This window comes from Camelina sativa, chromosome 16 (assembly GCF_000633955.1).
Source record: "Camelina sativa cultivar DH55 chromosome 16, Cs, whole genome shotgun sequence".
NCBI lineage: Eukaryota > Viridiplantae > Streptophyta > Magnoliopsida > Brassicales > Brassicaceae > Camelina > Camelina sativa.
The window spans coordinates 20,497,805-20,511,796 of record NC_025700.1 but is presented as its reverse complement, the minus strand read 5'-3'; the positions used below and the strand labels follow the sequence as shown (position 1 = coordinate 20,511,796).

The following is a 13,992-nucleotide window of genomic DNA, read 5'->3' as shown; positions in this document are numbered from 1 at the left end:
TCATATAAAAAAACTAACTTACTTTTATTTTCATTGCACACATAAACTATATATATATACTAAAGTGTTAGATTATTTATATATGAAACTAACAAAAATAGAAAGCCATTTATATTGTACTGATATTATTGAAAAACTACAATATAAATAAAATACTACTATCTCTATAGTGAAAACTAAAAAAAAACATTTCTCGACACGGTATACAACTAAAACATAGAAATTAGACACTACATAATATATTGATGCAAAGTACTGTATATTTACAAAATACAAAAATTAGTTACATATACATAGTTAATCTACCAAACAAAATACATTTTGTATTTTCTTAAAACAAATTTAGCCACGCCGTGTACTGCGGATGAATATGTAGTGTATATATAATAAGACTATTTTAAAAGACGTTTTTGAATTATATTATAATATTTTATCAGTTTTTATTGTATATACAAAAAATTATATTTCTTGGAAGATACCAAATTGAGGTTCTTGAACTCCAAACTTGTGATTATATATTTTAGAAAGTTTGTCGATGTTATGACGATTCGACCTAAACATAATTCGATCAAATTTTTACGATTTTATGGAACCTTGGTGGATACCTAAATGATCTCTTGGAATTGAACATACTAAATAGAGATCCATGAATTAAATTAAAACAATGAATATGAAGAGAAGTTGGGTTTACGGTATATATAATATATAATCCATGGCTTTCTTAATTACATCTTACAAGTGTCCTGATTTATTCTAGAAGATGCACGCTCAACATACAGAATACTAATTTCTTAAAGTGGTAATCCGTGAATTAATGGAGGATGATGATTCTCAGTTTCTCTCTCACTAACCAAAATTAAAGTTTGGTAGCTGATATATCCTTTAAAGATACTGACTGAGTCTTATCATGAAGTTCCAAGGCCCATATCTGAAGTCCGACTAACCCGGAGGTGAGCATGCTCTTCGATAAGAATTTCTTGCAAGGTTATCTCAGATGAAACACTCGGACTCAAACCCCAAGAAACAGAGAAATTAAAAAAACTTACAACTTATGAGTATCCAAATCCAAAGTTTACTTGTTTATATATCGACTTATCTTTTGCTTGAATATTGAAATGCATTAGACACTGTAAACAAAGAGTTTGTGAATATAATTTTCGTAGTCTATTTGTAGAGTAAAACTCTACAACTCATCATGCTCATCTTCGAACCCTTTCAGTCCATTGTGCTCATCTTCGAACCCTTCCAACCCATTGTGCTCATCTTCGAACCCTTTTAGTTCATTGTGCTCATCTTCGAACCCTTTCAGTTCATTGTGTTCATCTTCGAACCCTTTCAGTCCATCGTGGAGGAAACTCGAGTACCACTGGGCTGATAATTTTTCGTGGCGCGTCAAATTATTTTTGTAATCGGTATAGTATAGCCCAAATCTTGAGTTGTATCCTTCTTGCCACTCGAAATTGTCCATCAATGACCAATGAAAATACCCCGTAACATTTACTTTATCATCGCTGCAAAAACAAAGTGGAGAAAAACACAATAATCATTGTGAAAATAAAATAGTTTTTTTTTGTAAGAAATAAAACTCAAAAACATGCATGATTTGTTTTACTGACCAAATTGCTTCGTGCAAGCTCAAGAGATGCCTCTGTATATAGTATCTTCTGTGCTCATCTGAGAGCGCCATTACAAGACTTGTGTCTTGTTCCCCTAGATCCTCTCCATATCCTTAAATCAAACATATACAACTCAATATATATATATTAGGGGAACGTTTTGAGATTTAATTTAGGTGAAAGACGTTTCTCTTACCATTCTCGGTGATCATGATTTCAGGATTTCCATATTTATCCTTAATATATTTCAGTAGGCTCCTCAAACCTTTTGCGTAGACTTCCACTTTCGCAACATCAGGCTTATAAAAAAAACCAAAATACATAATCAATTTTAATATTTTCATTTTAGTTACATCGTAAGTTACTAAAACTAAAATAACCATCATATATACCGTGGCAGCATAAGCATTGACTTTATCCACATACCTTGCTGAAAAAAGTGGAAAAATTTCGATAAAATTAATCAACTGAGAGTTAATGAAAATAGTCTAAATTTATTTCACAGTAAAATGAGACTTACGTTCCCAGTCCACGAGGGAATCACTTTGCCAACTTGGTTGCGAAGGATCCGGCTCTTCGTCGTGCAATGCAAATACCGAACTATAGTAATTGATTCCTACAAAATCAGCAGAATTTTTCAACTTCTCCTTCTGTGCCTCTGTGAATTCAGGCAGTCGATGTCCGACATGATCCTTCATTGATCGTGGATAATCTCCATATGTGGTCGGATGCAAATGCCTGCGGAATCAGAATAGTATTTGCCACATATTTAACATTTTCATACTATATACACGTTAAAAAAAATTAATGGATTTTGTTACCATCCCAAGATGAAGTCGATCAGGCCGGTTACAGGAGGTTCATGCTCTTCGTCCGAGAGCTCATGTGCCTCAAACCAAGCTGGACTATGAGCAATCCCAATTTTTCCACCATTACACTATAAACAAATAGAAATAAATGTTTGTAAATACTCAGTTCATTAAATTACGTAAAATATTCACAGTAACTTTAGTGATGCTAGTTAGTTAATGTTTATATGGAAACCTTATCGCATTTCCTAAAGGCCTCAACGGCATCGGCATGTGCCAAGAGCATGTTATGACTGACGATATAAGCTTCGTATCCGGATTGTCCATCATGACACAACTCTCCATGTTCTTTGATGTACTTGGAACAACGGCCCGGTGCTTTTTTCCCAATGTCGTAGCCAGATCGACTGAACACCCATGGTTCGTTAAATGTGATCCAATGCTTCACTTTGTGTCCGTACTCTTGGAATGTGAAGTTTGCATATTCAGTAAAATCCTCTCTGCGTTTATATATATAAATAAAAGGTTCATCGTGTTTGAGTTGTAGACAAAAAAAAATCATCGTAAGTTGTTAATATTAGTAAAATCTTACATGATGCGGTCGCTTAAGAAACCACCGTATTCATCTTCTAAATCTTGAGGAGTGTCCCAGTGAAAAACGGTAACTAATGGTGTTATATCTGAATTTTGAAAATAATGTTAGAGCTAACGTTAGTATGTAATATAGAGTTTGTAAAGTTCAGAAAACTAGTTTATCGGAAAGAGAAAATTTTACCATTTTGGAGAAGCTCATCAATCAGGTCGTGGTAATACTGTACACCTGCTTTGCTTATTCCTTTCTCCATCCTACCATCTGTTAATTTTTTAAAAAATTTGGATGTTGTTGTTATTTGCTTCCTTGTATTATAATCAACACTAAACCATAATTTGTTGAGTTTTAACTTACGGGGAAAAATTCTGGGCCATGCAATTGAAAATCTAAAGCCATCAGTGTTCAGTCTTTTCATCAACTTGATATCTTCCTATTAAATATAATTTTTAAGTTAACTTAAGTTCGAGAGAGCTTCACAAACATATTTTCAGACTAGGGGTAATTAGACGACATAACTAATACCTTGTAACGATGGTAGAAATCGACAGCTACGTCGGCATTGTGATAATTACATCTATCTGAAAAATATAATTAAAAAAAAAAAAGATGACTGTTTAGTAATATTGACAAGTATTTTCATTAGTCAAAGTGAAATTTTTAGAAGAGAGGAAGAGAGAGAGTGAAAGAGACGTGGGAATTTCTTGGTGTATACGTCCCACATGCTTGGACCTCTACAACCTTCATTTACAGCTCCTTCAACCTTACCACATAAATCACTTTCAGAATTTTCATAACAAAATCAACTTTTCCAAATAATCACTTTATTTATTATCTAAAAGACCGTATCTATAGTCTAAATTCAAAAATTAATAATTCGAAAGTATATGTATGCTACCTGAAAAGCAGCAGTTGCGGTACCAAAAATGAAACCTTTAGGGAAATTGGCACGAGTAAAGTGTATATCGGTACTAGAGCAGGTATACTCATTGGCGGCGGTAAGTGAGCCGGTCAGACCAAGAAAAAGAACTAAACCTAGGAGAGGAAGTTTATGAAACATCCCCATTATTAGTGTAGATCTCTTAAGTACGTTGACAAATACGTTGGAAGGGATATTTGCTGTTATATATAGAGACAGACTAAAGAGACTTTAAGATACTGTGGATTGGTACATATTTATTTGTTCTTAAATTTGAAGTAAAATATAGGGAGATGTAAACCACGTGATTCACATACGTGACCGATAATGAATGGGAAATCGTGACATAAAAAGTGTGTGTTATGATTTATGAATACATAAATAGATAAATAGATTGTTTAATTCAATTCTGTTTCATTCGAACAAATTGTTACGTGAATAATATTTTCAGTGAACTTATTTGATTGATGAGAAACAAGAATTGTTTCTTTTTTAAACAAGAAAATATACAGAATGTAGTTTAAGTGGTATATTCAGATCAACAAAATAAAATGGTATATATAAACAATGCAATCCGTGTGAAAGAAGAAAAAACAAAGCTGCAGATTTATAGGAGGTTTATTATTCATGACTATACAAGATTAAGTGATTACCAAAACATGCAAATATTAATCCCACCACCTTTTGTATGTATACCACTCCCTAGTTTGTTGAGGGATATATAATTCCGATCACTGTATACGTAAAAATAATATCTACCCGCAGTTAATTTAAGAAAATACAAAGAGAAGTTTGAATTTAATGAACTAAGAAAATTAACGTTTAATTTTTTTTTTGGCTGAAATTTACATGTTCTTATAAGTTTCATAAGATATTATTTTTGTTTATGAAATGTTATTTTAAATGTAAAATCATTAATATTATCTTCTTTTCTTCTCCCTAGTGCTCAAGTCTCAACGTCCTCTTTTGCATTCAAAGTCTGCATAATTTTCAGAAAATGCTCATGAGTAGAATTGGAAGTACGGGTGTACTTGTACAATACTGCCGATAGATACCAACAAGGCAACAAATTTAGGCCGACTTTGTTTATTTCACCTTAGCCTGAAAATGTTAATTCTTTTTATAATCAAACACTATCAAATCGACAATTAGCCTTCTTTAGGATTTTTTTTAACGTCTTAATAGCTTTATTAATATGAATCAGAATACACAATATTATTAAGATTACAAATATAACCAAAGGTTTGTGTAACGAAAAAACGATAAAGCAAATTAAGCTCCGCTTTTTTAGGCAAAAACTTCATCGTCTTCGTCATTTCCGTCAATTTGGTGTGATTTTCTTTCTTGGGAATCATCTTTTTTTTACTGATGAAATACCGGTAACGTATTCAAAAATCATAGGCAACGATCCATCTGTTACATCGCAAAACTTTTCAATTGGTCGAAACTCTCCTGTATAAACCATCTTCTGATTCTCCTATTGGCCTTTAACTCCTCCTCAACATATTGCTTGTATGGTGGTTTACGTGCTGGTCGATGAGTTAAGATCAAATCCAAAAGGATTTGTATGTGTCTTAGGGACGCCCACAATAGATCATATTGACGCCCGAGAACAATCGCATAACTAACCGGAAAATTTTCGGCGAAATCGCCAGAGATAGGAACACAACGGTTGATTCAGATTCACTGGTAACGAGACATATATTCTCTCTCCGAACTTGGTTGCGTTTGGCTAACCGCTAAAACCACTTGAATCCAAATCAGGTCCAATAGACTCTGAATATGATCAGGCCAAACGACTTGTGCAATCACCATCACAACCGTCATTACAAGAAAGAGAAACGAAACTGCAAGTAGACATTGTCCTTGAACACATAAAGCGATCTTCAATTCAATCCATGTAACCATATTTGGAAAAGACGGAGTGGGAACCATCACGAACAAAGATTCAACCGTTTCAGATGTCGAGGAACTGTCGATCGTTGTAACCAAAGATATGCCATTATAAACTAACTAAATCTATATATAAGTGAAAAGACTATAGATGGAAAACCGACCGACGCCAGAAGAACCGACGTCGGCCGTAATCAATGGTTAAACAGAGAAGTTTGTTGGTAGTTGAAACGTTGGAGAAATCGCCTTTGGCGAGAGAGAACTAAAGTAACTATTCTTTCGTAATGTAATCAATGCCTTCTTTAGGATTTATTTGCTTGACTTAATTATATTTGAAAATAACTCGTTTGTTGTTGGATTATATAAAATGGAAAATACATATCACTGGATTATACATTCTATACGTTAAGAAAATCAAATAGATCGTCATGTATGATACTGATCTTCTATTACATATATTTAACGATGTGGTGACAACTAATATTAAAATAAAACATTGTAAGAAATGAGGAATTAGGCAAGGCCTTTCGCTATCTGATAGACAAGTGGTTTAGATATGACTTCGTAGGCTTTCTGGGAAGGGTGAGCGAAATCATAGAAGACGTGTTTATCAGGGTTGAAGCATGGTATTATTGCATTCGGCATACAACAACACGCTTTTCTCTCTTCTAAAAACCCTGCAAGTATGTATATACACATATATTGTTATAGATACAACATCATCTTGATCACCATGTAGATGTTAAGAGTTATGATTTCGATATAAATACAAAAAGAGAGAAAAAAAAAAACAAACATAAACTGCACACAGTATATAATACATTCTTTATAGTATCTTATCCTAGATGTGAAAGGTTACTATAATGAATTTTTTTTTTTTTTTGTATGAATACTATAATGAAATTTAGAATATGTTAGAAAAAGAATATCACCTTTTATTCTAATCTACATCAATAATATATGTAAACAGAAAATAAAAGGGAATGAACATTATGTTAGTTATGATTCGAAACCCTGTGATAGAAAAAAACAAATGATGCGGCTAGAAAAATGTGAGTCAAAACAATAATAACTATGAATGGGCGTTGTGCATTTGCATGGCATGGTATATGATATTGTTATCACTTGGTTACGTCATGGCTCATGCATATATGATATATTTATGGGGTGTGTATATACGTACCGTAGGCCTTAGGATGGTTGACAAGATCCATAAGTTTACCGTACATGTCGACGTAAACAAATTTTGCATCTTTAAAATCATATTCTACTGCGTAACTTATAAGACCTTTCTGCAATTTGCTGTTGAAGTCTTCTGTAACTTTATTCAAGAAGAAGTTACACCATCCGAATACCCCACCGAATACAGCTCGATGCAGAGGCAAACATCCCACTGGCATCACTCCCAACACCGCGAATTTTCTCGCCCCAAGATCATATAAATCCTTCACATATAGATTACATGCATCAACCAAAAGAGTGTGAACAGTTACATAGAATTCATATACTACTATAGATTAGTTTATATTTTATTTACTGTCTTACTTTTAGAAACTTTCTGGTCCAGCCAACCATTCTACTGGTGTATGTGTTTGGGGACTGTAGTCGCAAAAGAGCGGGAGCGACAAAGTACCCAAGATCGTTGTTTCCTTCAGAAATAAGAAACACTGCGTTTGAAACTATTTCTTTTACTTTTTTCTTACGTTTCACTATTTTTTTTAGTTCCTTCAAATAGTTTTTAAAATCTTTTACTTGGTCGCCTGCCGATAATACTCGCTGACCAAACCACCCACGGTCATCCAAAAAGAAATGAAAATAATTATTAGGTAACATTGGTTGAGTTATATAATAGTGTTTTTTATCGAAATAACACAAATAAATTCATCTTTTTCACCAGTGTTCTTGATGTAAGATCGTCGATTCCAGAACCACCAGATGCAAAACAAACGCCGGTTTTGAGGTCTTCAGAAGAAATGCGACGAATCTTGCTATAAGCTGGTACAAGTCTTTTGATCCCCAATCCTTCAGCTACAATAGAAGACTTACACCACGTGAGATCATTAGTATTCCTACTACATGGTTATATAATTGATATAACTTAAACCAATTTTTTTAAAAACGTTGTTAAACGTATGATGTTATACCAACTATATCGGTGAAAACTCTTCCATTTCCGAATCTACCCGTTGGAATTTTGTAGTCAAAATTCCAACCATATGGCCAGTAATTTCCCTTGAGCAAAGTAAGAAGAAAATTATTGTTGCCGGTATCTAATACTGAATCACCAAAAGCAAAAAGCGCAGTAAATGATGTATTTTTGTCAGCCGCCGATGAGAGAAATAAAATAGAAAATAATGCTAACACAAATATTTTTTCCCTAAACATATCGAAATAAGTTCAAACTTCTTCCGGACAGTTTTTAATGTATCATGTGTTTATACAGAAATCAAATGGTTTTTCTACTTATTTTTAGACGTCTACATCATTTTTGTCGTAGGAAGGCCAAATGCATGAGAGTACAGTACACACCAAATGAATGTTAGGATATTTTAATACTATATAGTAATTCCATATATATCTCTAATGAAAAAATACCACTTATTTGATTATGTATTACTCCCTCTGGTCTTTATATGTGCAAATTTAGTAAATTTTTACCACGAGACATCGATATTATTTCATACCTTTTGTAGACCATGTTTTTTTACGGTTTAAATATCATTTAAACCATGAACTTTCAAATTTTGGCCATTTAAACCATGAATTTTGTTATAGGTCATTTAAAACATCAACTTTTTGTTGATTAATTTTTTTAAACATGAAGTTTCGTTGACCAAGCCAAAAAGACATGCCGTTAAATCCGATAATTGACCTACTAACAGATGTTACTATGCCGTTAATCACTGGCAGTAACGACATCGTTTTAATGGAATTTTTAATTCGAAAAAATGTCATTTAAACCATGAACTTTTAAATATAGGTCATTTAAACCATGAACTTGTAAATGTATGTCATTTAAACCATGAACTTTTAAATTTATGTCATTTAAACCATAATACATTAAAAAGATGATCAATCCTTCAAACTCTAGTGTAGTGTCCTAAAACAAGATGATCAATCCTTCAAACTCTATTGTAGTGTCTTAATAAATGAAAAGACTCAAGACAAATACAAAAAGACACAAAATACATTATAAAGATGGAAAAAGAAGGATTAATTGATGTTCTTCTTTCTCCTTTTCAGGATCGCATCATGAGGAAAAGTCAAAGAAAGAAGAGAGAAACTAAACTAGGGTTAAACGGTTTAGCCGGTTAGGCTTATATAGTTTTGCGGTTTCTAATAAACAACCCAGTCGGTCCGAACCAAACCGAAATCCGATTATCCAAATCAATTGCGCCGAACGTTTAGGCTTTCTCTTTTCAGTTTTCTTCGATAACCAAAATTTTCAGGTTTTTTGGTTTTCACCGAACGCCCAGGACAAGTTCATGGTTTATATGACAGAAATTTGAAAGTTCATGGTTTAAATGACATATATTTATAAGTTCATGGTTTAAATGGCCTATATTTAAAAGTTCATGGTTTAAATGACATTTTCGAACTAAAACTTCCATTAAAACGACGTCGTTTTGTTAGTAACAGAGTGATTAACAACATAGTAACGTCTGTTAGTAGGTCAATTATCAGATTTAATGTTATGTCTTTTTTGGCTTGGTCAACGAAACTTCATGTTTTAAAAAGCTAATCAACAAAAGTTGATGTTTTAAATAGCCTACAACAAAGTTCATGGTTTAAATGGCCAAAATTTGAAAGTTCATGGTTTAAACGACATTTTCCCGTTTTTTTTATATATGATCACATATATCTGAGAATTGAAGCATATATATTTGGAAGTAACATTAGTAAAGAGCAAAGATCAAGAACTTTTATCTTACTTTAGTCCGGAATTGTCAAGTTTGTCATTTTCTTATTTAGTCTTTCTTGTTCTTTTGGTTCTAAAAGATTTAATTTTAAGGTTTAAGGTTACTCATACAAATGAAATTAAATCTGTACACAGGAATGGTTTAGACTCTAATATTACAGCACTACAACTTTTAAATGAGAAAAGATGTAGAAGACAGTGGTTGAGCATCATAATATTTACTCATTTAATCGTCGTGTCATAATATTGAAACCAGATAGTGAGAAGAGTTTAAAGTAGTTTGGGTAAGAGCTGTAGAGTTCAAAAAGCTTGGTTCTCATAGACCGATGGTCGCCAACTACTGAAAGCTTAAAAACCGAAGTATAGTGGAGTTGCTAACTTTTCTTATGAATTAATAGACTAGACCTTAAATGAGAAGAAGCTTAAGGAAGCTACAAGATGGCTTGGATATAGTAACTAGTCTTTGAATAGTTTGTACCCTTTGACTTATTTCTGAAATTTCTTCTACAAAAAGATGCATATAATGTTAAAAACAACATTTTTTATTGAATTAGTTTTACATTCATTCATTCAAAAAAAAAAAAGAAGAAGAAGAAGAAGCGTGACTAGCTGATGTTTTTGGCCGAAGAGGAGAATATAGTGTATCTCGAACATACATTGTAAGCAAGTTCCTGGTTATTTAAAACGGATTATATATACATTCTTTGTAACAAGAAAAACAGAAGTACATATATCGTCACGTCATATGTGATCATAGATATATTAATGATGGTGATTGTTAAGATGAATTACAGGAAATCAGACAATCTCTGTCCTGATATCCTCGACAAGCATTTTAGCAATTGTTTTTGATGCAGCATATTTTACACTTTTGTTGGGCTTCGGTGTTGAGTTTCTTGCCCAACAAGTTACGGTGGTTTCGGCTTTGGTGTTTACTTATTTTCCAATTAGGCTTTATGTTAGTTTTCTATTTCTTTATGGGAGAAGAATTTTCTCTTTGCTTTTAGGTTTCGTTTGTGTTAATCTACATCTCTATATATAGAGATCGTGGACTCCATTGTAGGACAACTTGTTTTGATTTTGATAAAAGAAAAAAAAACCAAAAAGAGGTAGTTTTAACTACCCAAAAGAGCTTGTCTTAGAGCCCTGCAAGGAGGACTTGCACAACCCTTGTTGAGATCGATTCCTGGAAGAGATCCCAACTCTATCTCTTTTCTTCCCCACGTTTTATCATGATCACCATCGTCTTCTCTCTTAGTACTCTGTTTTTCTCTTACTAAAACATAGCAACCCTCCACCTTTGCTCAACCTACGTCTTCTCCGTTTAAACACCGCTCCCTGTCTCTCTTGTTATAGCTTCCGCCCCTCATCAATTTTGTAGGCTTTCTCGGAGGGATGAGCAAAGTCATAGAAGACATATTTATTTGAGTTGGAGCATGGTAATATTGCCGTAATCATAGAACAACACCCATTCTTCTCATTGGTAAACCCTGCAACCACAGAAGTACTACTAGGACCAGTCATGAGCTTTCAAATGTCTAAAGCAACACTATAAAAAACTGGTTCCTTTTGTCTGAGATTTAGCTGATAACTGTTGTTGAATAACTTACCTAATCGATCGTTTATATTAATGTTGTCATAGTGTTACTTTTTTTTTTTGTGGTCAACATGTTTTCATAGTGTTACTATTAGTATTTTAATTCAAATTCATATTGTATAGGAAAATGACTAATATGTAGAAATAATAATATGTATTTACGTACCGTATTTCCTATGATTGTTGATAACATCCATAAGAGAGTTGTACATGTCGACATAGACAAACTTGGCACCACTAAAACCCGATTCTCTTCCCCAACTTTTAATTCCGCTTTTTAACTTTTTGTTGTAATCTTCCGCAATTTGATTCGCCAAGAAGTTACTCCACACGAAGAACATACCAAAAATTACTCTAGGCAAACATCCCAATAGTATCACTCCCATTACCGCGAATTTTCTCGCTCCTTGATCATATTAATCCTTCATACATTGTAACATAGAGATCATATTAATCCTTCATACATTGTAACATAGAGGGTGTCTAACCCATGACCTCATTTTTAATATGGTGCATTCCTACCATTATGCCACTTTAACTTTAAGAATTAATATATAAACTAAACTATTTATAATTTCATATGGTGCACATGCACCACCCTTGAATAAGGTGGATCCGCCCCTGGTTTGGATACTCGATGAATAGGATTTCATTTTTTTCAGTCTTACTTTTATAAAACTTTTTGTTCCAACCAACTAATTTCATATTTGGAGTCATTAATCGCATACCAGCATCATGAATCGCATATGTGATTCCAATATCATTATTTCCTTCAGAAACAAGAATCACTGCGTTTGCGACTATTTCCTTTGCTTTTGACTTGCCTACTACACCCTTCAGCTTCCTTATGTAGCCTTTGAAATCTTTTACTTCGTTAGCCGGCGATAAAACTCTCTGACCAGACAAACACCCGAGAAATTAGTTAAGATATATAACACAACTCTTAACCGATATAACAAGTTCAACATTAATGGTTTTACCAGTAAATTTGATGTAACAGGATCGACTCCTGCCCCACCTGATCCGAATGAAACACCAGTTTTAAGGTCGCTTGGTTTAATGTACAACTTACGGTACGCTGGTAATATTCTTTTGATCCCCAAACTTCCAGCTGCAATTTTTATTTTAAAACAAACTTCACTATATGAAAACATATATATTATATAGTTTTATGTTTAGTCAAACACTTTGATACAAATGAGATAATACAAAGAAGCACCATGAAGGTAATAGCATACCAACTATATCAGAGAACACCGTACCCTTCCATTTCCAAATCTTCCCGTTGGTTTTTTGGAGTCGAAGTTCCATCCATATGGCCAGTAAATTCCTTTCATCAGAGTCAAGAGGTTATTGTTATTACCGGTATCGACCATCGAATATCCAAAAGCCAAAAGCGCAGGAAATGATCCGCTCGGGACAGCTTCTATTGATAAGATATAAGTAGATATTAATAATGCTAACACCAACATTTTTTTCTAAACATGCAGAACCTTAAGTTCATAACTTTTTTTTTTCTTTTCCTGAGAGTGTTTAGTTTCTCTTATGTTTTATAAAGATTTTTTTTTTTGGGGGCAAAATATAAAGAAACCTGTTGATGTCTTTCGTAAGTATATTTAGACGTCTAGTTTTTGTTTGTCCAAGGAAGCCAAAAAGTGTGAGTGCAGCACACAGAATAAATGTTAGCATGCTTCACCTTTTAAGAAGATTCTTTTTTTTTTTTCTTATTTTTTTTTTAGTTGTATACATATTAAAGTATATATTTTTCAAATCGGACATATTTTCTGAAAATATATTGTTTCGAAATAAATAGTTGTCCAACTTAATTATCAAAAAAAAAAAAAAAAATTGTCCAACCTAGAAANTTTTTTTTTTTTTTTTTTTTTTTTTTTTAGCTGTATACATATTAAAGAATTTGTTTTTCAAATCGGACATATTTTCTGAAAATATATTGTTTCGCAATAAATAGTTGTCCAACCTAATTATCAAAAAAATATATATATATATAGTTGTCCAACCTAGAAATAATACGTTGTGCAAGAAAAAAAAGGGGTTAATGGTGAAGTTGATACTTAGCTTTTAATCCGTACAGTTTTAGCTATAATATAATCATCAAAATCATGACTTATACAGTATTTAAAAAAATCTGGATTTTCATTCAGTAATGTCCGAAAGTGTTTATTTTGTCATTTTCTTACTTGGCTGATGTCAACTATATTTGTTAGGGAATTGTTATTAGATACGTTCTTGAATATATGTCGTAAAAAAAGAAAAAAGCTCTTCAGTATACATTTGTAAGCAAACGCCTTTGTTGTTCTGGGATTTTATGAAATAAATAAGGGATACATAATACATTTTTTCTTTAAACTGGATTATACATTGGTTTATGTAAAAACTGAAAGATCGCCCATGCATGTATGATTTTTGTCTTCTCATATATGTATATTATTAACGATGGCTGTTATTAAGATTAAAATAAAGCATTGCAAAAGGAATCAGGCAAGGCCATTCTTGATATCCGCGACAAGCTTTTTAGAAATAATTTTGTAGGATTTCTCGGAGGGATGAACAAAGTCATAGAAGACGTATTTATCTGGGTTGGGGCATGGTACTATTGACGAAATCATACAACAACACCCTTTCTTCTCAT

At 32.9% G+C, this 13,992-nt stretch overlaps 4 protein-coding genes across 4 annotated transcripts in view; all 4 read right to left on the bottom strand.

Moving 5' to 3' along the window:
- On the bottom strand, positions 963 to 4,172 carry LOC104751486 (beta-glucosidase 20). The gene is made up of 13 exons (XM_010473441.1): positions 3,913 to 4,172; positions 3,708 to 3,777; positions 3,540 to 3,595; positions 3,372 to 3,447; positions 3,201 to 3,278; positions 3,018 to 3,105; positions 2,661 to 2,925; positions 2,438 to 2,553; positions 2,137 to 2,354; positions 2,009 to 2,046; positions 1,813 to 1,915; positions 1,617 to 1,728; positions 963 to 1,511 (listed from the first exon to the last, which is right to left on the bottom strand). The coding sequence occupies exons 1-13, from the start codon at positions 4,078 to 4,080 to the stop codon at positions 1,184 to 1,186; spliced, it is 1,716 nt and encodes a 571-aa protein (XP_010471743.1). The 5' UTR covers positions 4,081 to 4,172; the 3' UTR covers positions 963 to 1,183.
- LOC104751484 (GDSL esterase/lipase EXL6) lies at positions 6,175 to 8,249 on the bottom strand. Its single transcript, XM_010473440.1, has 5 exons — positions 7,971 to 8,249; positions 7,721 to 7,854; positions 7,372 to 7,602; positions 7,010 to 7,271; positions 6,175 to 6,503 (listed from the first exon to the last, which is right to left on the bottom strand). Exons 1-5 carry the CDS (start codon positions 8,209 to 8,211, stop codon positions 6,340 to 6,342), a joined length of 1,032 nt encoding a protein of 343 aa, XP_010471742.1. The 5' UTR covers positions 8,212 to 8,249; the 3' UTR covers positions 6,175 to 6,339.
- On the bottom strand, positions 10,798 to 12,653 carry LOC104751485 (GDSL esterase/lipase EXL5-like). The gene is made up of 5 exons (XM_019237814.1): positions 12,581 to 12,653; positions 12,323 to 12,453; positions 12,071 to 12,236; positions 11,509 to 11,760; positions 10,798 to 11,235 (listed from the first exon to the last, which is right to left on the bottom strand). Exons 1-5 carry the CDS (start codon positions 12,651 to 12,653, stop codon positions 11,096 to 11,098), a joined length of 762 nt encoding a protein of 253 aa, XP_019093359.1. The 3' UTR covers positions 10,798 to 11,095.
- LOC104753869 (GDSL esterase/lipase EXL4-like) overlaps positions 13,597 to 13,992 on the bottom strand; it is a 2,345-nt gene continuing 1,949 nt past the window's right edge. Inside the window, exon 5 of the mRNA XM_010476055.1 lies at positions 13,597 to 13,984. Within this exon, the coding sequence (XP_010474357.1) occupies positions 13,838 to 13,984 (147 nt within the window). The 3' untranslated portion in view covers positions 13,597 to 13,837. The remainder of the gene's footprint in view (positions 13,985 to 13,992) is intronic.